This window comes from Urocitellus parryii, chromosome 6 (assembly GCF_045843805.1).
Source record: "Urocitellus parryii isolate mUroPar1 chromosome 6, mUroPar1.hap1, whole genome shotgun sequence".
Classification (NCBI taxonomy): domain Eukaryota; kingdom Metazoa; phylum Chordata; class Mammalia; order Rodentia; family Sciuridae; genus Urocitellus; species Urocitellus parryii.
In genome coordinates, this window is record NC_135536.1 from 134,476,494 (window position 1) to 134,498,292 (window position 21,799).

At 40.4% G+C, this 21,799-nt stretch overlaps 1 protein-coding gene and 1 pseudogene across 2 annotated transcripts; one reads left to right on the forward strand and one right to left on the reverse strand.

Moving 5' to 3' along the window:
• Positions 1 to 400: 400 nt before the first annotated feature.
• On the forward strand, positions 401 to 20,946 carry Det1 (DET1 partner of COP1 E3 ubiquitin ligase). Of its 2 annotated transcripts, XM_026388122.2 has the most exons (5): positions 401 to 500; positions 3,583 to 4,675; positions 7,392 to 7,579; positions 16,628 to 16,819; positions 20,315 to 20,946. In XM_026388122.2, exons 2-5 carry the CDS (start codon positions 3,593 to 3,595, stop codon positions 20,502 to 20,504), a joined length of 1,653 nt encoding a protein of 550 aa, XP_026243907.1. In that variant the 5' UTR covers positions 401 to 500; positions 3,583 to 3,592; the 3' UTR covers positions 20,505 to 20,946. The 2 variants fall into 2 exon arrangements, with proteins under 2 accessions (XP_026243907.1, XP_026243908.1); XM_026388123.2 differs by lacking the exon at positions 16,628 to 16,819.
• Positions 10,087 to 11,355, reverse strand: LOC113182293 (developmentally-regulated GTP-binding protein 1 pseudogene; annotated as a pseudogene).
• Positions 20,947 to 21,799: the final 853 nt, after the last annotated feature.

The following is a 21,799-nucleotide window of genomic DNA, read 5'->3' on the forward strand; positions in this document are numbered from 1 at the left end:
TTATTTTCTGTTTTGAGACAGGGTCTTTTAAGTTGCTTAGGGTCTTGTTAAATTGCTGAGGCTAGCTTTGAACTTATGATCCTCCTGTCTCAGCCTCCCGAGTCGCTGGGACTACAGGCGTGCGCCACCGTGCCCAGTTTATGAAGGATTCTTATTCGTGTATTTGAAGTGTGTCCTGCTGGTACACGGATACTTCCACAGGAGAGCGGATTGGTGCCCAGGTTAGGACACCAGGTTAATATTTTCTTGGCGGTCACCAAGCCTCTATGACTTCCCCTCCTCCCGACGCCAGGGTCGCTACAACATTTCTCAGCTGAAGGGGGCCGCGCTCTCCCCACTTCCCGTCTCGCTGGGCATAACTTCCGGTGTGTAGCGGAAGCCTGGTCTGTGGCCGCGGGAGCCCGGGACCCATAGGCATGGCGGGGGCGGGGCCGGGGGAGGTGCGCACGGATCTGGCTGTGGCGTCCCTTGCCCCGGCCCCTTGAACCAGAAGCCGACAGGTGAGGACTTCTGCTTTTTGGTACATTCTCCAAGCCCGTCAGACCGTCCCCGGCAGTTCCTCTTCGCACCGAGCCCTCGGGACCCCCGCCCTCTCTAAGAATTCCCTTCCCATCCAGGCCCCGCCCCGGGCTTTTCTTTCCGGGGGCGCCTCTTTGGGCACGCGTGTCCGACCCTTGGCGTCCTATTGTTGAGTTGGAAGCCGTCGCCTGGAGTTGAGGGATGTGTGTACATGGGGAAACTGAGACCTCCTAGGCGGAAAGGACTTTGTGTCACACTTGGGTTGCCCGATTCAGCCAGGCTTTTCCAGCTTCTTTCATTTCATAACAAACCGAAACGCCTAGTGCGCGACCCAGGGTGGCTGAGACAATCAAGGTGGGAAAGTAGACGAAGTTATTTCCTGTCTGGAGGATAGCGGGAGACTCAGACATTAAACACAACCATGCAAGTGAAAGTATAAATACAAGTTGTGACAGTTACTCTAGGGAAAACAACCATGAGTCCTAATTTAGATAGGTGGTCAGGGAAGAGCTCTTGAAGGAGGTGACACGTCTTTAAGGAATAACTTGAGAAATTATAGCAAGGGCAGGGAGAATACATTTTAGGCCAGGGAATGTTCCTATTGGGTGCCCGAGTTTGCAGAGCGCTTGGCATGAGGCAGGTCCAGTTTTTAAGAAGAAGGCTTTGCTCCGTGTCAAGCACTGTGATTGGCGTGCAGAATGTGGTAGTGTTTGTGTAGAGCTCACCACCTGGTGAGGGCTTTAGGCATAAGTAAAATATACAGGCAGAGTTGCAGGTGAAATAGTGCAATGAAGGAGAGAGGTGGTTAACATATGGGGATTTTATCTAATGGAAAAGTGAAGGAAGACTTCCCTGAAGAAGTGATGATTAAGCTGATATCTGAAATAGGAGTTAGCAAAGCCAGAGGAACTTCTGTAAAGGGCCACATAGTAAATGTTTTAGACTTATATGGTCTTTGTCTCAGCTCCTCAGCTGTCCCTTCATAGGGCAAAAGCAGCTATGAGTCATATGTAAATGAATGGTTATGTCTGCCTTTCCATGAAACTTTATCTACAAAAACAGGGAGGCAGGTTAGATTTGGTCTGAGAGCAGTAATTTATGAAGCCCCTCTTGTTGTAGTCTAGTATATATTTTATATCCTTATCCAGTTATATAACTTATGTATATGACTGAAACAGTTTTACAAAGCAGTTTGTTACTGTATATATAAAGTTTTTTTTGGGGGGAGGGGACATGACTGGACATCAAACCCAGGCCCTAGCACCCCCTCCCCATTGTAGTTTTGATTTGAAGTTCTTTGATGATTAATTGTCATCACCGAGCAAATTGTCATTCATTTGCTTTTTGGCCATTTGTACATTGTAGGGCTGAGGATGTAGCCCTGTGGCAGAGCACTTGCCTAGCTTGTGCAAGATCCTGTGTTTGATCCCTGTTACTGCAAAAACAAAAACAAACAACAACAAAAAAAACGGGGGGGGGAGGGGAAATTGTATTTAATTTTTTTTTTTTTTTTTTGCAGTACTGGGGACTGAACTCAGGGGCATTTTACCCCTAAGGTATATCCTCAGCCCCTTTTAAAATTTTTGATGCACAATTTTGTTACGTTGCCAAGGCTAGCCACAATGGGTTCCTCCTTCCTCAGCCTCCTGATTTGCTGGGATTACAGGGATGGAACACCATACCTGGCCTACTTTGTCCATTTTTAAATTGGGTTTTATGATTTTTTTTTTTTTTGAGTTTTAAAAGTTCTGTGTATATTCTGGATTTCAGCTCCTTGTCAGTTACATGATTGGCAAATATTTCTTTTCATTGTGTAGGCTGCTTTTTCACTTGTTGATTGTGTTCTTTGATGTGCATATGTTTGAAAGTTTGAAATGTTCCCATTTGTTTGTTTTTGTTTATGCTTTTGATATACAAAAAAAAGAAAAAAAAAAAAAGAAAACTGCTCAGACCAAATGTTACTAAGCTTCCGTTTACGTTTTCTTTTAGGAATTTTATAGTTATAGACCTTACGTTTAGGTCTTTAATCCATTTGTGGTTAATTTTTGTAAATGGTATAAAGGTCCAGCTTCATTCTTTCACATATGAATATCAGATTTTCCCAGAACTATTTGTTAAAGAGACTGTCCTTTCCCTATTGAGAGGTATCAGTATGGTTGTCAAAGATCGTTTAATATGTGAGAGTTTATTTTCAGGATTTCTATTTCATTGGCTTATATCTATTTTTAAGTCAGTATCATGCTTTTTTGGTTATCGTGGCTTTGTAACATGTTTTAAAATCAGGAAGCATGAGTCTTCCAACTTTGTTATCTTTCAGTGTTTTGGCTCTTTGGGGTCCCTTGAGATTTCATGAATTTATGTTTTTACAATATTTTTACATTGCAATTTTGATAGAAATTGCATTGGAATTGTAGATTGCTTTAGGTAATAGGACCATTTTAATAGCCTGGTAAATATTTTTTGTTTATTTGAATGCACATTGAATGTCATTCTTTTTTTTGGGAATACCTTTCTTAAACTGTTCAAATTTGATTCACTTGTATTCTATTGAACATTGTTATTACCTGAGCATACTTGGGAGGTATTCCTTGTCAACTCCATCCCTCAAACCTGTTTCTAGGCTTAGAAGTGTCAGAACTATTTCCTGACTGTAATCTGGGAGCACAAATTGATGGTCACTCTCATCTCAGGGGCTCCTAGGTTCAGGATAGAAATCTGTTTCACTCGTGTATTGTTGGAGTCTGTAAACAAGTCAAGATGGCACCTGGCATTTTGCCAGAGGGAGTGGTTTGTGAAGTAACGCCAGTGAGCCATTAAGTGTGGAGATGCCTTATTGGCTGACTGCTGTATCTAGTTTATGTTAATTAAGATAAGCTGTGTGTAAAGTATATATACCGCACCGGTCCTACAATAAACGGCTCCCACTCCAGCTGTATCAATGTACACAAGTTGTTCATCACCCCCTGGTTATTTTGCCCAGCCAGCTGGGCTGCGGCAGTGTATCTTTACATTTTGGTGAATTTTGTTTTATTTTCTTGACTTCTACCTTACTTTTCTGGGCAGAGATGTGATAATGGATCATCATGTTTCCACTATTAAACCTCGAAGAATCCAAAACCAAAATGTCATTCACCGATTGGAACGGCGGCGGATCAGTTCAGGCAAGGCAGGTACTCATTGGCACCAGGTTCGAGTGTTCCACCAGAATGTCTTCCCTAACTTTACAGTTGTCAACGTTGAAAAACCTCCTTGTTTCTTGCGTAAATTCTCACCTGATGGACGATACTTTATTGCTTTTTCTTCTGACCAGACATCTCTTGAAATTTATGAGTACCAGGGCTGCCAGGCAGCAGAGGACCTATTGCAGGGATATGAGGGGGAGATCCTATCCAATGGCAATGACCAGCGGTCAGTCAACATCCGGGGCAGGCTTTTTGAACGATTTTTCGTCCTGCTGCACATTACAAATGTAGCAGCCAATGGTGAGCACCTGAACCGGGAGTGTAGCCTCTTCACTGATGATTGCCGCTGTGTGATCGTGGGCTCTGCTGCCTACCTCCCGGATGAGCCTCACCCTCCTTTCTATGAAGTATATCGGAACAGTGAATCAGTGACCCCAAATCCACGGTCCCCTCTAGAGGACTATTCCCTCCACATCATTGACCTTCACACTGGCCGCTTATGTGATACGCGCACATTCAAGTGTGATAAAGTGGTCCTGTCACACAACCAAGGGCTGTACTTGTATAAAAACATCCTGGCCATCTTGTCTGTGCAGCAGCAGACCATCCATGTCTTCCAGGTGACTCCTGAAGGCACATTCATTGATGTGCGGACCATTGGCCGCTTCTGCTATGAGGATGACCTGCTCACTGTGTCGGCTGTTTTCCCTGAAGTACAGCGGGACAGTCAGACAGGCATGGCCAATCCCTTTAGGGATCCTTTCATCAACTCCCTAAAACACCGGTTGCTGGTATACCTGTGGCGCCGGGCAGAACAGGATGGTAGTGCAATGGCCAAGAGGCGCTTCTTCCAGTACTTTGACCAGCTGCGGCAGCTGCGTATGTGGAAAATGCAGCTTTTGGATGAAAACCATCTGTTTATCAAGTATACCAGTGAGGACGTAGTGACACTGCGAGTCACTGATCCATCTCAGGTATGGGGTGAGCTCTCCCCTTTACATTGTCAATCTTGGCAAAATGGGAAGATTTCTCTGTTTGCCTGTAGCCAGTCCCTCAGGGATACACATCTTAGACTGAATGTTTGCCATCCCAGAACTCAGAATCAGCTCCATTTTTGTTTTGCCACATATATTGATCTGGACACGTGAAAACTAAATCTCAAACTATTGACATATAGGTAGTCCACTCTTTGATTATTGTCCTAATTGTTTGGCATAGCATTTTCAGCACTCTTGAGATGGAAGCTCAAATGCTCTAAGTTCAGGGTTTGACAACCTAGGGATAATCCTGTCTTGATTTTGAAAGGCTGTGCTTATGGGGCTGGCTGATTTTGGTTTTGGTAATGAGATGAGCTATCTATGCAAAAATGAAATTCCCCTAAAACTCTAACCTTGCTATCCTGCTTAAGTAGTTAAAGTCAATTTAGTTCTCAATAAAATTCTTTTTGTAAGGTAGCTTTTAGATAATTTCATTTGATACAGTTTGAACTTTACCCTGACCTTGCCCATGTATTAAAACATAGGTGGTAGATCAGTGGAAAGATCCAAGGGAATCCCAGATTCCCACTCCACCATGAGAATCATCAGGAATGCAGGTATGAAGGAATTTGAGTCAGGGTGACAGATGTTGGTAGGTGGAGAGGCATTTCTCAAAAGGGAATAAGGGGATATTATGAGCACAGAAATCGCTAAGATTATGGAGTTGAAATACCATGTGGAAATTCAGGGTGCTTTGAGCATAAAGACCAAGTAAAAGACCAATCTTTTTTGTACCTTTGCTCCTTTGCTCTCCCCGCCCCATTCTTCTTAGGTAGATTTTGCCTCCTTAGGTACTAGTTTGGAAATTCAGAATAGCGAGCCAACTAGTAAACCAGGAAGCCAGCTGAGTCTGGCTTCTCTCATTGACCTGCTATTTAAAGAAACTGTATAGGGCTTTGTTTCCCAAGCCCTCACCAGCCTCCTGTGGTAAAATATCTTCCAACAGTTTTCTTTTGAATCAGAACTTGTATACTCTAAAAAAGCAGAATAATATAGCTGATTATTTTTTTGATTCTTATGATGAACTCACCCATTTACCACTTAAGCTTCTAGTTCACCTTATGTGTCATGGGAGATTGGTGGTACAGTCCTTGACTTCTATTTCCTCTTGTCCTTAATTTCCTAGTTTGCCCCAGAGGGAAACCTGGTAAATGTTTGTGTAATTTTATACTGATATAATTATGAGATTCTGGTAAAGCCCTGATACGATCAAAGTGTTGTCCCGGTCTATAGAAAGGACATGAATTAACCTTTTATTTAGGTAAACCTATAATTACCTTTTTATTTTGGAGGGAATAGGTTGTCTGATTATTGCATTTGAGATTATCCTTTTTTCTGTTGCTAACTGGTGATTTATATTTTTCTGGTAGCTACAGTAAATTGTAACTGGAAAGCTTCTAGGGCTCTGTCCTTTGCTTACAGAATTTGTAACTCTAAACCCAATCTCCTTGCCCTAGTTGTCCTTACTCTTCCCCCAGTTTAATTTGATAGGTTCCAATAAGGTTGATGAGTAAAAAATGCATCCAGACACAAAGCCTTGGTAACATTATGGGTATTATTCTCACGTTACCTCCAGTCTCTTTAATTTACAGCCAAATTTAATTCCAGGTGACTGAAAAAGCCATGTAATAGAAACTCTGGGAAGAATTAATTACTAGTAAAACAGGTTCACCTAATGGCTCTAGAAATTGGTAATGGAGATTTAAACAGAGGAGAGTGAAATACTAATCCTGGTGTTCTGAAAACTTCTAGAGTCCTGTTGGAAGCTTGCAAACTAATCCATTCTGCTACATTCACAGTGACAAAAAATAGGTACTACTGGAGCTTCCTGTTAGAGCACTGTACTGGAGATTTGAAGGAAGAAGGCTAGTCACCTAGAGGCCCATTCAGAAAAAGCAGTAACTGCCATCTATGGCATTTGAATGCTTTTCAGGTTCCCCCTCTGATCTTAATTGCTACAAATCTCAAATGCATCTTACAAATGCTCTTGACTGAAGGAACATTTATGAAGAAAGAAATGGAAAATGCCTCTCTGATTTTTCATTTGTTCAGCAGTAGTATCCTGCGTGGATGCAACTTGCCCAGGCAGTTTTAGCACACAATGTACTTAAGGCGTCTCTCTGCATGTTAGAAATATTAAGAAGGAAAAATAAATGCCCCTAAATTGAACTTTCAACTGTACACATACAAGAGAAAATCATTTGCCAACAGGCAGCCCCAGGCTGCAAATCACTTTCTCAGCAGGAAAGAAAATTAAATCTGGCATTTTAAAGCTTTTTTTTTTTTTTTTTTTTTAAATCTCAGGATGGGTTGGGGAGCAAGAAGGGAATAAACACTTGAAAGGAAAAATATTGAATGTGCACAGTTTGAAATGAATGATTGAAAACCTTTCTATATATAATATTCTGGCAACTCAATAATTCTAGCAGCAAAGATGCAATTGGGAAATCTGAAAACACTGAGACTCTTTATTGATAAGGCCACTGATGTTTCTTCCTTTCCCAGAACCACTGGCAGCCATGTTTCTACTGTAGTGCTAAAGCTGAGGATTTTGCTTCTTTTGTTTGGGTGGCATGAATTTTAAGCCAACTGATAAGTTTCTAGGCATGTCATTACATTTGGCTGTCCCATACCTCTCTCTCTACCTCCATAGGCATCTTTCTTTGTAGTGTACAATATGGTGACAACTGAAGTGATTGCTGTGTTTGAGAATACATCGGATGAGCTTTTGGAACTCTTTGAGAACTTCTGTGATCTCTTCCGTAATGCTACCTTGCACAGTGAAGTCCAATTTCCCTGCTCAGCCTCCAGCAACAATTTTGCAAGGCAGATCCAGCGCCGGTAAGCTGTACCACCAAGCTTCACAAGCTTGACTTTCCTTTAGAAAAATTGTTGGTAGGCCAGTAGTCATTTCCTCCAGGACACCCCCCTTCTCTGTCTATCTGGCCTTGGTTAGGTGTACCTGTTGTAACCAATCCCTTGTGTCATGCTGACTTCTCTCTCTTTCAATACTTGTGGAATTTGTGCATCATTATATAGATTCTTTCTAGAGTGTATGTAAGCTGTAGATAGTGTGTCTGTTTATTTATTACTATATCATCAGTGGTGCACTGTTGAATACTTAAATGTTTGTTGAATGAATGAATAAGGAAATCATTTTAGAACTTTTGCTTAAGTATGGTGTGTTGAACACATGAATCTATTTCTCTTTCACTGCAAAACTCTCTCAAAATGACAATAAAGAAATTAGAGGTGTGAACCTTAAAGAACATAGAGAATGAGAGAACAGACAGTTGGATACAAGATATTAACAAAATTTTGGAGGCTGAAGAGCCAGGGGATGAGTGAAAACTGACCTAGCATACCTCAGGGAGAAAGACTTAAGGCTTCTGAACTTAGTTATCAAGAAACAAGCCTGCCTTAGAGCACAGAGCTCCAAAAAGGGTCAGAGATTGGAGGAGGCTCTAGGTCCCTCCCAGGGTACCTGTGAGGTGGGTTGAAATTAGAATTGTCAGACTCTCTAAAGCCCTTTCCTAAGCCTTCAGCAGCCAAAATAATCTTCCCCTACCTTCATGAAGGGTTTCAAGTTTATTCTCTGGACATAGTAAACCAGAGAGGCTCTGGTCTTCATGAGACAGCGCTGACAGTGGGGTGAAACATCAAGCTTAAAACAGAAATTAAGTGAAAGTTGACATACTGAAGGGTAAGATACCTATTCTCTTTTCCAGATATGATATACAGGTTTATGTCCCATGCAGGAGATTTTTCCCTAGGGAAACTGACCACTCCCAAGAAGAGACCTTCAAGTATTGATACTTGGAGTTCCTTCACCAAATACCCTGGCCATCCTAAATTGATCCATACCAGTTAGCAAGGTCCTCTTATGAACCAGAGCTTCTAATAATTACCTTAGTTCATTTTCAAGAAAGAAATAGTTTTTTTGGGCTAAGGACCCAAACTAAATCTTGTGCTAGTCAAATAGGACTCAAATACCTTAATTGTTCTAACCTTAATCAGGTATGGAAGATATTTGCCTTAGTTTCCAAGATGGGTCAAACCACAATAAGTGGTTAAATCAAATTAAGTATTACTGCTACTGGGAAAAAATGAGCAAAGCAGGTATCTTAAGTTAGTGGCCTCATATTTATATTAAAAGGATAGTATTCAACTGGAAATAGAGATTGATGTTCAGACAACTAACTTGCCTATCCTTTTTCTCTGGTGCACACAAATCTTTTGCCTTATTAGCATCTCTACTCAATTAGAAGGAGTTTTTGGACATGGCTCAGATTCTGCTTTTTTCATTGTGGAATGAACTCTTTCTTTTATTTATTTGCAGTACTAGGGATGGAACCTAGGAATCTTCTTGTTTCAAAATTAACTTATTTATTTATTTATTTTTTATTTTGAGACAGGGTCTTGCTAAGTTCCTTAGGGCCTTGCTATGTTGCTGATGCTGGCCTTGAACTTGCAGTCTTTCTGTCTGCCTCCCCAGCTGCTGTGATTACAGGTGTGTGCCCCTGCACCTGGACAAAATTAACTTTTAAATTAAGCAGATCATTAAATTCAAAAGGTGGGTACACTCAGAGACGTCCCTGAGAGGTAAGCTTCATTAGGGTAGGGATTTTTGTGTATTGTATTCACTACCATATTTGCAGCACCAGGGCCAATGTCTCATTTGGGAGGAGCTCATATATATCTGTTGAATGAATGGAACATCCAAAAAGTAAAGGAAACTATTTTCTGAAAAGTATTTCACAGTGCCTCTGGAATTAAGAACTGCAGGAGATGCCTGGAGGAGAAAATAAAGAGAAAAATTGTATATTTTAGCTCAGTGATCTTCAAAATAATTTTTCTTCATATGATCAAAGGATTTTTAAGAAATATAGGTAACCTTCACAGTTTTTAATTGATCTCTAATTTTTTTTAACTATTACTACTAAAATTAGTTTTAGAGGATACTATTCTCAGTCTATATTGAACATTAACATTTAAAAATAAAATAATTGCCAAGAATGGTGGTGCATGCCTATAATCCCAGCAGTGAGGAGGTTGAGGCAAGAGGATTCCAAATTCAAGGCCCGCCTCTGCAGCTAGCAAGCCTGTGCAATTTAGTGAGACCCTATTTCAAGACAAAAAATAAAAAGGACTGAGATGGTAGCTCAGTTGTAAAGCAACCCTGGGTTCAATCCTCAGTACCAAAAATAAAATAATAATAATAATAAAATTATTGTTTGATTCCCAGAACCATACACACACATGCAGAAATAATAAAATCATTATGGCATTCTTTTTTTTTTTTTTTGCACAAAGCCAACAGGGTTATGAGATCTTTTATATAATTCAACATAGAAGGTGACACCAAAGTAACTGAAGTTACAGTTTGTGTGCCTCCATCTCCCACCCCTGTATTCTGATCCAGTGGCTGCCAAAGACAGAAGGGGTGAAGTAGGGTGCTTGATTATGGAGAAAGTTGCTGTGGTTGGCCCCCACAGATGGGAAAAGAAAAGGTTTCATTTCTTCACAATCTGAATGACATCCTCGTCCTCCAATGTATGGTCGTTACCCACTTTCTGTGGATTGTGTTTCACAGAGAGACCCCAGACCAGAGCGTATTTAAATTCTTTGATAAGATTTTTGTGAATCTTCATGCAGAAATCCTCCACCGTGGTCCTGGAGTAAGGCAGCACCACTGGAGATGTGTAATCTGGTAACTGGCCTTTGGGTTTGGTGTAAATTCTCACTAGTTTCAAATAGTCCCAGATCTTTTCTAACAGGTCATCAAAATTCCAGCGGTGATGGGCAGAGATGGGTACACAGTGAGGCGCTTTATAGATGATATCCAATTCCTCAATGGAGATTTGATCGATCTTATTTAATACATAAATACAGGGAATATAAACCCTGTTTCCTTCCACCACATCAATGAGGTCATCAGCTGTGGTGTTACTATGCAAAGTCACATCAGCATTATGAATTTTGTATTCAGCCAGAATGCTCTTCACAGTTTCAGCATCCAGCTCACTCTGAGGGCAGGTAGCTGTGAGATTAATGCCTCCTTTATCTTTCTTCTTAAAGCCAATGTTGGGAGGTTTACTATTCAAGCGAATACCAAAGCCTTCCAATTCATTTTCAGTTATCTTCTTATGTCCTAGTGGCTTCAGGACTTCCAGAACAATCAGGATCAAATTGCATGCTCAGGTCACTGCAATAACCTGACAGCCCCTACCTTTCCCATCCTTGGCACCTTCAACGATACCTGGGAGTTCCAGAAGCTGTTTTTTGGCACCTTTGTATGTGATGACACCAGGCACAGTAGTTAGGGTAGTAAATTCATAGGCTGCCATTTCAGAATATACCCCAGCCAGGTTACTCAGTAGTGTTGACTTCTTCACAGGTGGAAAACCCACAGACTGAATTCGAGCATCACCAGTGTTGGCTACATCAAAACCTTCTCCTGGCCCACCACCTCTATCATCTTTCGGAGTAATGAGTTCTCTACGAAGCTTAGCAAGGCGAGCCTTAAGCAGCCCTAGGTGGTGTGCTGTTGCCTTGTTCTTTTGAGTCCAAGCCATCTCGGCTTTGATCTCTGCGATCTTTGCTAAGGTGCTACTCATGGTGGCGAGTCTTGGGGGTACAGCACAATCTCCCATTATGGCATTCTTTTGGATAGCCAAAGGACTGTATCTATCATAGTAATTTGGTGTTCAAGTTGTTTGATATAAGAAATATAGAGCAAATTATTCCCATTATCTTGGAAATTTTACACTGTTTCTTCCTATTTTCAAATTCATATATTATTCCATCTTAACCAAACATGTGTATCCCAATATAATATATTTTGTTGACTACCCTGTCATACTTGATTCACTGAAAATATAATGAATATGTAAATAGAAATTATTTTTCATTTCATATGAACACTAGACTCTAAATGCTAAATTTTATGGTACTCTTTTCTTAATAATCTTTTGATAGGGCTGGGGATGTGGCTCAAGCGGTAGCGCGCTCGCCTGGCATGCGTGCGGCCCGGGTTCGATCCTCCATGCACCACATACAAACAAAGATGTTGTGTCCGCCAATAACTAATAAATAAATAAATATTTAAAAAAAAATAATCTTTTGATAAAAAATGGAAGAACATGGGCCCATTGTCAGAATTAAAAAAAAAAAAGATAACCAAGGATCATGAATCATTTCCTTTATCTTAAAAGAGAACAAAACAACAGTATAAGGAATAAAGGGAATCAGGGACTTAAAATTTGTTAGATACAGTTGAGGAACTCTCCAAGGACATAGAATAAAAAGGTAAGGAATATGGGGCAGAAACAGTTACAAAAAAAGGGGGGGGGGAATCTGCCCCTGAGGACCAGGATATGGCCCTAAATTTTTCTAATTCCAGAAGAATAGAAAAAAATGAAGGGGATGAACTCATATGAGCATTTTTTAGTACTGAGGGATATAACTTTCCCAATTGGCAGGGCCATCCAGTGGTTATTGGAACTGATTCATTGACTGTGTTTTCATGAAAGCTGAGTTAAACTTTCAGGAATTTTTGCAAGCTGATCGTTAAACATAGCCATTATTAAAAATTATTTCATAGTTATTGATTCCTTATTTTGCCATAATTGGTGATCTCAAGGTTATTTTTATCTTATGTGTATGGTAAAAGCACTATATAATGATGTGCCATGGCTGATGTCTTGACAACTCCATTTGATGATGTCACATTATTACCTTGAAATTGACCACAGCAGGAAATTTTACACCACAGAAATTGGCATGTGCTACAAATCATGATTTTTTCCCCCAGAGAAAAATTAATAACCTTTATCAGCATACCACTGAATCTGTCAGGTACCCAGTATAGTCAGTGCATTGAGGCATATCATTATGAAATTTTAGAACATTCAAAATAAGGGAAAATTGTAAAACCTTTCAGAAAGAACATTTCTATGTAAAAAAAGTAAGCTAGATGACATTGGATTTATTAGCAATATTGAAAAGATTTAAGCTACTAAAATCATTCTCTCAAAATTTTATGAAAAAGGGAATTTCTATTCTAGAATTTTATATTCAAATAATAGAGTAGAACAAGGATGTTTTCAGATTTGTAAGATTCAAAAAATTACTTCCTGTATACCTTTTCTGAGGAAGCCTTAGGAAAATATATTTCACCAGTAAAACACAAAGGAATGGTATGCAGGAAATGGAGAGTCAGATACTGGAGAGAGGCTGACAGAATTCTGAGGATGACAGTAAAAGGAAGTTGCAGGATGGCAGTCCAGTAGTCAGACCAGGTGGCAACAAGAGCATGGAAGATTGCAAGAGAATGTATCCCAGGAGAAAACAAAATTGTGATAATATCTGGGGTTTTGAATATATTAAGAAATTATCACAGGACTGGGGATGTAGCTCAGTGGTAGAGTGCTTGCCTAATGTGCCCAAGGTCCTGGGTTCAATCTCCAATCAACACACACAGAAAATTGTCAGTTCTGTTCTAGTGGGGTTGTCAGTGGTATTTGAATAAAAGCTTTTTAAGGAGATTAGGGAGCAAGCCATGTGGATGTAAGAAGAATATACCAAAGAAAGTAGGAAATCTAAACATCCAGAGATGTTTCTGATGCATTTGAGGCACACCAAGGTGACCAGGGTGGCTGGATTGGAGATGGAATCAGAAACCAGATTGGGGGGGCTAGGTAAAAATGGCCATTCTATGGCTTTGACTTTCGCTGTAGATAGATTGTACAGTTTGAACAGAGGAATTATGTAGTCTCACTTAGGTTTAACAAAATCACTTTGACTGCTTACATTCTGGTGTAAGAATAGACTGGCGGGCTAGAGTAGAAGCAGAGACACCAGCAAAGAGAGTATTGCAAAGATCCAATAGATAAAATTGTTACATTGTTTCCTGCCACAGATTTAAGGTTGGTTGGCTTCCCCCGCCCCCACTATCACTGATATCTCTCAGGCACATAGAAAAGAGCCTGGCACATACCAGATCTTCTGTAATTATTTGTTGATTAACAGGTAGCTTAACTGGGTGCAGTTAACATGTGCAATAGTGTACACATGTATTCCCAGTGATTTGGGAGGCTGAGGCAGGAGGATCCAAAGTTTGAGACCAATTGGGCAATTAAGTGAGACACTGTCTCAAAAAAAAAAAAAAAGTGGGGGGAATAGTTCAGAAGCCATTAGTTTCAGTCCCTAGTACGCCTCTTCAAAAAACAAAACAAAAACAGGGTGGTAGCACTGGGCTAGTAAGTGATTGTATTCTCGAAGTAGTTTGAAGTTAGAGACCAGTAGGTTAGTGAAGGATGGGATGTAGGTTATTAAAGGGCAGAGTCAAATATGATTCTAATGTTTTTTACTTGGTCAGCTTGCAAGAGAGTTGCCATTAAACTGTAGTGGCAAAACCTGTGGATGGACCAGATTTGAGAGAGAAGATCAAGGTTCTATACGTGAGAGGTTTAGTAGTTTGTCAAAATAGAGTGTTAATTGTGTCAGAGCCACCTGACAGGTAATAAGGACTGATAATTAAATATTTTTAGTGGAGATCACTAGTGAGCTTGGCAAGAACAGTTTCAGTTAGATGGAGGGGGTGAAAAATTGGGTGTGTTTAAAGAAGAATAGAGGCTTGGGGCGTAGCCCAATGGTAGAGCATGTGCTTAGCATGCATAAGGCTCTGCATTCAATCCCTAGCACTCCTTCCACCTCCCTCCACCACCAACAAAAAGGAACCAGGGAGGAAAAAGTTGAAAAGTTGGAGAAAATTTTTTAAAAAAGTATTTTTGTAAAGGCGAGCTGAAAAGTAAGTGGCTCATTAGATGAAGAGGAAAATGTTTTTATTTTCCTTATTATTTTGGTACTGGAATTGAACCCAGGGGTGCTTAACTATCGAGCCACATCCCCATCCCTTTTTTATATTTTATTTGGAGACAGGGTCTCTTTGAGTTGCTTAGGGCTTGCTAAGTTGCTAATGCTGGTTTTGAACTCGCAATCCTCCTGCCTCCCAAGCTTGTGGGATTACAGGTATGCCCACTGCTCCTGGCCTTATTTTTTAAATGGGAGAAAAAGATGGCAAGTTTATATGCAGATAGAACTGATCCTGTAGAGAAGGGGGAAACTGACATTTGAAGCAAATGGAGAAAGAATTGTGTTAAGTATATGAGAGGGGAAGGGATCTGATGCTCAAGTAAAGTGACTGGACATTTATATAGGGACAGACGTAGGGCACATGTGCTGGTGATGGTTTTGAAAAGTTCTGCTTGCTTCTATTTATCACTAACAAAGTAAGCAATGCCATTAGTTGAGAGGGTGCATGGAGGGGATGAAGTCATGGGAGAAAATGGGAGTCCTGGCTGGATTCTGGAAGTGTAGTACAAATGCCCGGCAACAGTAAGGGCCAACATGAGGTTCCTGGTCATATGTTTAAAGTGAACATTCCTGTATGCTTTTCTCTAGCCACAGAGAAAACTGAGTGGACACAGACCTGGAATAGGCAGAGTTGAGTCATGGTTTTTCTAAGCAAGTATAACAAAGGAGAGTTCAAGATTGTTGAGAATGAGTGTGATGGAGTGATTTTCAAGATCATGGAATACAGACAGGTTAAGGAGGAAAGGGAGGACGTGACGAAGGTGTTGGATGGCAAAAGGTAGTAGACTATACATCCCGTGGGGTTGAACAATTATTGAGGTAGGGATGAAGAGGGTGGGAGCTATAAAGATAGGAGAGAAGATGGTTGAAGAATGTGTTAGCCTAGCTGAGACTACAGAAGGGTTGTAGTCATTGTTAATGATGAGGTTGAGGGTGGGAAATGGGAACAACTGAGGCTGGGAGGAGATCAGGGCACTAGGAGTCTTTGGTGTTAGAAAGATTATATCTGACAATTTTGAGACTACATAGAATTAAGGGAGGTTGATTGGACAGTGACATTGAGCCAGGAGTTAACCTGGCAAAGATGTTAGAGAGTGGCTGCTTCATCATTTAGGAGGGAGCATGGAGAGTGGAGGAGATGGGTACTGCTGCAGAACAAGAGCTGTTTCAGTCTAAAGGCTATCATAGAGGCTTTGACCCACGATAATTACAAGACCATAAGCCAGCCTCCATCATTTTACCTTCTGAAGTCAGATATATGTTTCTGTCTGTCACTGTTTTCTGGAAACTGGTGTTTCTGCAGGATTGTATTTAGCTCATTCTTAAACTGTATTTAAGCATAGAGTAATTTGTCCAAAAGTTTGATGGAAACTAACTTATAACCAATCCCAAGAAGAATTAAAAGCTGTTTCAGTATTCCCTGCTCTTTACTTCTCCTCTGTTCACTATTGGGGATATTAAGTTCTTGAATTTTTTCCCCTAGTTGAGCTGTTATCAAAAGAGTAGAGTTGGGTGTGGTGGCGCATGCGTGTAATCCCAGTGACTTGGGAGACTGAGGCTATAGGATCGTGAGTTCAAAGCCAGCCTCAGCAACTTAGAGAGGCACTGAGCAACTCAGTGAGACCCTGTCTCTAAATAAAATACAAAATAGGGCTGGGGACATAGCTTAGTGGTTGAGCACCCCTGAGTGTAGTGCCCGGTAAATGCCTCCCCCCCCCCCGCAAAAAAAAAGAGTAGAAATAGTTATTATAGAACAGTAATAATTCATTTTAAACTGGTTTGAGTGCCTTTGTTAACTTTTCTAAAGTAATATAATGTTCCCCATTTTTGTTTTCTGCATTTTAAGAGTATTCTGTAGCTAGCCAGTCTTATGGTGTATGAGAGAGTCCTAACTTTATTTGATATCTGGAATTTAATATTTATTTACAGAGTGAGTGGTTTTTAGATGTGTTTTTCAATTTAAAATCCAAGGCAGCTGCTAGGAAAGCCTTCCTCACTGGTGCTGTGTTTTAGGTTCAAAGACACGATTATAAATGCCAAGTACGGAGGGCACACAGAGGCTGTGCGCCGGCTGCTGGGTCAGCTCCCCATCAGTGCACAGTCCTACAGTGGCAGCCCCTACCTGGATTTGTCTCTCTTCAGCTACGATGACAAATGGGTGTCAGTCATGGAGCGACCCAAGACTTGTGGAGATCACCCCATCAGGTACTTTGTCACTGCCATAGCAGCACACTGCTCAAGGGCTGAAGACAGCCTGCTTTCTGTCTTCTCTTCTTCCTGAACATCATTCCATTGTGACTGCCTCTGCTTGTACTGGTGGATTAGACTGAAAGGGTAGGCTGTATCTAATGGACTGAGTGCTTTGATCATGTAGGTACTAGTCCTATAAATGAACTACTCCTATCCTTTGCTTGCCATCAAAACATCTAATTCAGATAAATGTTTTTTGTTTTAAAGGTATCTGGGGAAAGGATATGTGTACAGTTATGTGCTTTTACTGTACTCTGTGCTAATAGGAAGAGGAACTGGCACTAGGGGGGTTTTTCTGGGAGGAGGGAGTATATCCCTGGAGCCCTAAGCTGGAGCTTGGAAGGTGTTTTCACATAGAAGCCATGGTTGGTAGAGATTTATGGTAGATATCTTTCATTATTCAGCTTTATTATGAATTAAATGGATCTGTGAGGTGTATTCTGCTTAATCACTGTTTTTATAATATTTCCTTTGGGAGATTGCAGTCAATTCCAAAAACCAGTTCAACTTTTTTTTTTTTTTTAATCATGGAAAGTTTTAAACTTATACAAAAAGTGAGAGAATATGATGACTTTCCATGTACCTTTACCCAGTTTCAGCAGGTACCAACTCATGACCAGTCCTTTTTCATCTCATCCTACTACAACAACATCCTTCCCTTTCCACTGTCACCCCAGATTATCTTGTAGCAAATCACAGTAATCCTAGCATTTTGTCCCTAAATATTTCAGGGAGTTCTAAAAAAAAAAATTTAAAATAACAACAAAAGTTCTTAATATCATCTTATCTTAAGAAAATTAACAAAAAGTTATTAATACTACCAAATATCTGGTCAGTTTTCACTTTGCTATGTTGCAACTATTCTTACTGCTTATTATTGTAATTATGGTTACCATCATATTTTGTTTATTCTTTGTTTTAGTCAGTATCTAAACAAAATTCATGCATTGCATTTGGTAACTGTTCACTTAAATCTTTTTCATTCTGCATTCTACTTCCCTCTTTTATTTTCCTTGCAATGAAATTGTTGAAGAAACCGTGTTGTTTGTTGTGTAGTATTCCCACATTCTAGATTTTGCCCATTGCATCCCTGGGGTAGTGTTTACTGTATTTCTCATCCCCCCCCTACTTCCTGTGCTGGTCATTAGGTTTAGAAGCTCAAACAGCTCACTTTAAATTACAAGCCCTTTGTGTGTTGGGGAGTGTGGAGTAAGGTTAATGTTAATGTGCTTTTACTCATAAAAGCCCATAATGGGCCTCATTTGATATAGTCATGTAGCAGGAGATACATTTCTGTCCTTTCTGACTTCTCTGCCTTCTCGTTTGAAAACATGAACCCAACTAACACATCTGGCAGTGCCATTGTTTTTGACAAAGGGGTTTTCTTCTTGTTCTTATTTTTAATTCAAAATGAGAAATGTAAGGATTAAGGTATTTGAAAAGGTTTACTGTAGCACCTTTATTCTTTATTGTCTGTTCCATTCTAGTGTTTGTCAGTATGCGTGTTTACATTTATATTGTCGTAATTATGATTAGTGTCACACTTTGTAGTATTTTCTAAACAATTTTCCATCTTCTTGCACAGTCCTCATAATTACAGTCTTAATGATATCATATTATTTAATCAAGTAGATGTGTCATAATTTATTTATTCCCTTAATGCTGAGCACTTATGCCATAGTAGCTGACTTTAACCAAGTAACTATTTACTTTATTTAAATTCTGAGGATATGAATTCTTGGGGATGGGATTATTTTATCAAAGCCCATCTTTAGGTAGGCTTACATTTTGCTTTCTAAAAGGGAAATTATAGAGCTTTTAATTCAAGGTCGTTCATTTCTAGAACTTGTCCCCAATTCAGCTACTAGCCTGCCAATTATCTCTAGTTCCTCAAACCAAAAGTCATTTATTTTGCAATTGGGAGGATTAATATATGGGAGCATAATTAGTCTCACTGTACTGGAGGAAAAATTAAGCCGGGCGTGGTGGCGCATGCCTATAATCCCAGCAGCTTAAGCTAGCCTCAACCACTGTGAGGTGCTAAGTAACTCGGTGAGACCCTGACTCTAAATAAAATAAAAGATAGGGCTGGAGATGTAGCTCAGTGGCCAAATACCCCTGGGTTCAATCCCTGGTACAAAAAAAAAGGGAGGCTGGGGATGTGGCTCAAGCGGTAGCGCGCTCGCCTGGCATGCGTGCGGCCTGGGTTCGATCCTCCGCACCACATACCAACAAAGATGTTGTGTCTGCCGAAAACTAAAAAATAAATATTAAAAAAAAAAAAAAAGAGAGAGAGAAAGGGAGGTGAGGCCAGTTTACCCTTGAACTCAACAGAGATTGTTCCTTAGCCCCCTCCTGGTTTCTGTGAGGGTCACATAGCAATCCCCATCTCCCTTTAAAAAAAAAAAATTAAAAATTAAAAACTGCTTAGCATTTTGTGTGTGAAAAAGAAGAACCTTCCAAAATAATTTATTATTTTTTTTTTTAAAGAGAGAGAGAGAATTTTAATATTTATTTATTTAGTTAGTTATTGGCGGACACAACATCTTTGTTTGTATGTGGTGCTGAGGATCGAACCCGGGCCGCACGCATGCCAGGCAAGCGAGCTACTGCCACATCCCCAGCCCAATAATTTATTCTTAAAAATGAAAAACAAAAAAGGTAGACTTAGAGTTGCTCTGTCCTATGTGGTAGTTGATACCTGCCTGTGGTTATTGGAGCACTTAAAATGAGATGAGTCTGGGTTGAGATGTGCTCAAATATCAAATACACACAAGATTTCAAAGATTTAGTTAAAAAATGAGAAATATAGAGACTGGGGTTGTGGCTCAGTGGTAGAACACTTGCCTGGCATGTGTGAGGCCCTGGGTTCGATCCTCAGCACCACATATAAATACACAAATAAAGTGAAAAACCAATTGACAACTAAAAAAAAAAAAAGGGGGAAATATAAAAATGGAAAGTATATATATTTTTGTTGAACATAGGTTGAAATGACAATATTTTAGATAATTAGGCTCAATAAGATATTTTATTATAACTAATTTCACCTTTTTCTTATTACTCTTTTAAATGTGGCTACTTGAAAATTTAAAGTTACACATGTGGCTTAGATTTGTGGCTTGAATTTTATTTCTAGCCCTGACCTAGACAGTGTTTAGGCAGCAGCTTCTGGAAGCCGAGAGGCTATGATTAAGAGTGTAGTAAGGGTCATCTTGGGAAAGAGAAATAACCAGTGACTCAGGACATTAGTAAAATTCATAATCTCTCTGCCCCCAAAATGAATTGTGTAGACCTAGGGGATTTTATAGATTGATAACCTGGGGCTGATGTATGAGATTTCATTAATGAGGTAAAACAAATGACTTGCTGTATCCCCCACTGTCCAGATTTTAAGGTGGTAGTGAATATCAACATGATCCTCTCTTTCTGTCTCCTTTTTCCATTTAGGTTCTATGCCCGGGACTCTGGCCTGCTTAAGTTTGAGATCCAGGCAGGCTTACTGGGCCGCCCCATCAACCACACAGTGAGACGCCTCGTTGCCTTCACCTTTCACCCTTTTGAGCCTTTTGCTATTTCTGTGCAGAGGACTAATGCTGAGTATGTTGTCAACTTCCATATGCGACACTGCTGCACATAGGTGCGTGACCACAGCCAGGTTTTCTGGCCTTCCAGGACTTTGCCCGCTGCTCATTTCAGTGGATTAGAGTACATGTTGCCAACTACCAGCTCTGTGGGTTTTGTACTGGTATACCTCACATAGAACAGAGCCAGGGAGGAGCAGGGGCTCAGCATAATGGGTTTGTTTATTGTATACAATACTGCTACTGATTGATTTGAAATCCTTTTGCTTTTTCCCTGTGGGAATGCCCAGCATTAATTGAGTCCATTTAATTTGTATTTAGCATTTTATTGCTGTGAAGATAAAAGCATTACACCTTAACCCCTTTCATGTCACTTCTTTGGCATTATGGTATGCAGCCCAAAGCAGGTAAATCTTGTTCATAAGAACTGTGTACAATTTTCCACTTACCCAACAAGCAGAACTATCTTTATAATAAAAAATTAAAGCCTTGGTATTTTCTTACTTAAACATATCTTGTCTGATGACTGCCTTATGTTCCCATCACACAATGGTTTTTGAGTGCTTGGGTTCCAGGAGGGACTGGAAAAGGAGAGAGTCCTTGATGCAGCAGCTGCCCTGGGAGCGTAAGAGGTGAGTGCCTGCATGGAAGACATTTACTTCCAGGATTCTTTCCCTCCCCAGGGTTTTCTCCTGGTAATTGTTACAGCTGGGGGAGTGGGGCATAATTGTGTGTTCTCATGTGGAAGCATGCTCGTGTCTGTACCATCTGTGTCATGCAGGTGGAAGAGCTAGTAGCCCTTGTTGGCCATAGTAGAAACAAACACTGAGTAGCACGTACTGTCCTTCCATTAGTGGGAGCTGGTAAACTCTAGGTGTCCCTAAAGAGATCAAACTGGTTGTCCCTGAGTGACTGAGCTGTCACAGCTATACTATAGACAACTGCTGGCCCCTGGCCTGCGTCCTTCTGTCACATTTTTAACCAGTCTCCTCTGGAGAGCTTCTCAAACTATTTATGTTTTCATCTGCATAATGCATCCCCTGGTAATGTAGTCAGTCTGTTTAGCGACATCTGCCTTTGAAGGTAACTTTGAAATGTTGAGTTGCAAAAGCAGGCTGTGAAAGGAGCCATGGATACAAACAGCTGGATCCTTTATTCCCTGTGCCTTTGGGAATGTAAAGTCTGATAAGAGATGCTGACCCCCATCAAAAGACAATATGGTTAATTTCATCAATATTGAACAGCTAAATCCATTCTCATTCAACCTTTAACACAAGATTTGAGCAACTACTATGAGTCAGGTAGCTACTATGCACAGATGCTAAAGATAAGGAGAGAAATTGATTCTTGT

Bases quoted from the DNA above. Each gene is read 5' to 3' on its own strand.
- Det1 (XM_026388122.2), top strand. From the start codon at position 3,593: ATGGATCATCATGTTTCCACTATTAAACCTCGAAGAATCCAAAACCAA. The intron at 4,676-7,391 runs GTATGGGGTGAG...CTACCTCCATAG, and splicing joins GAGTCACTGATCCATCTCAG to GCATCTTTCTTTGTAGTGTA. The intron at 16,820-20,314 runs GTACTTTGTCAC...TTTTCCATTTAG, and splicing joins TGTGGAGATCACCCCATCAG to GTTCTATGCCCGGGACTCTG.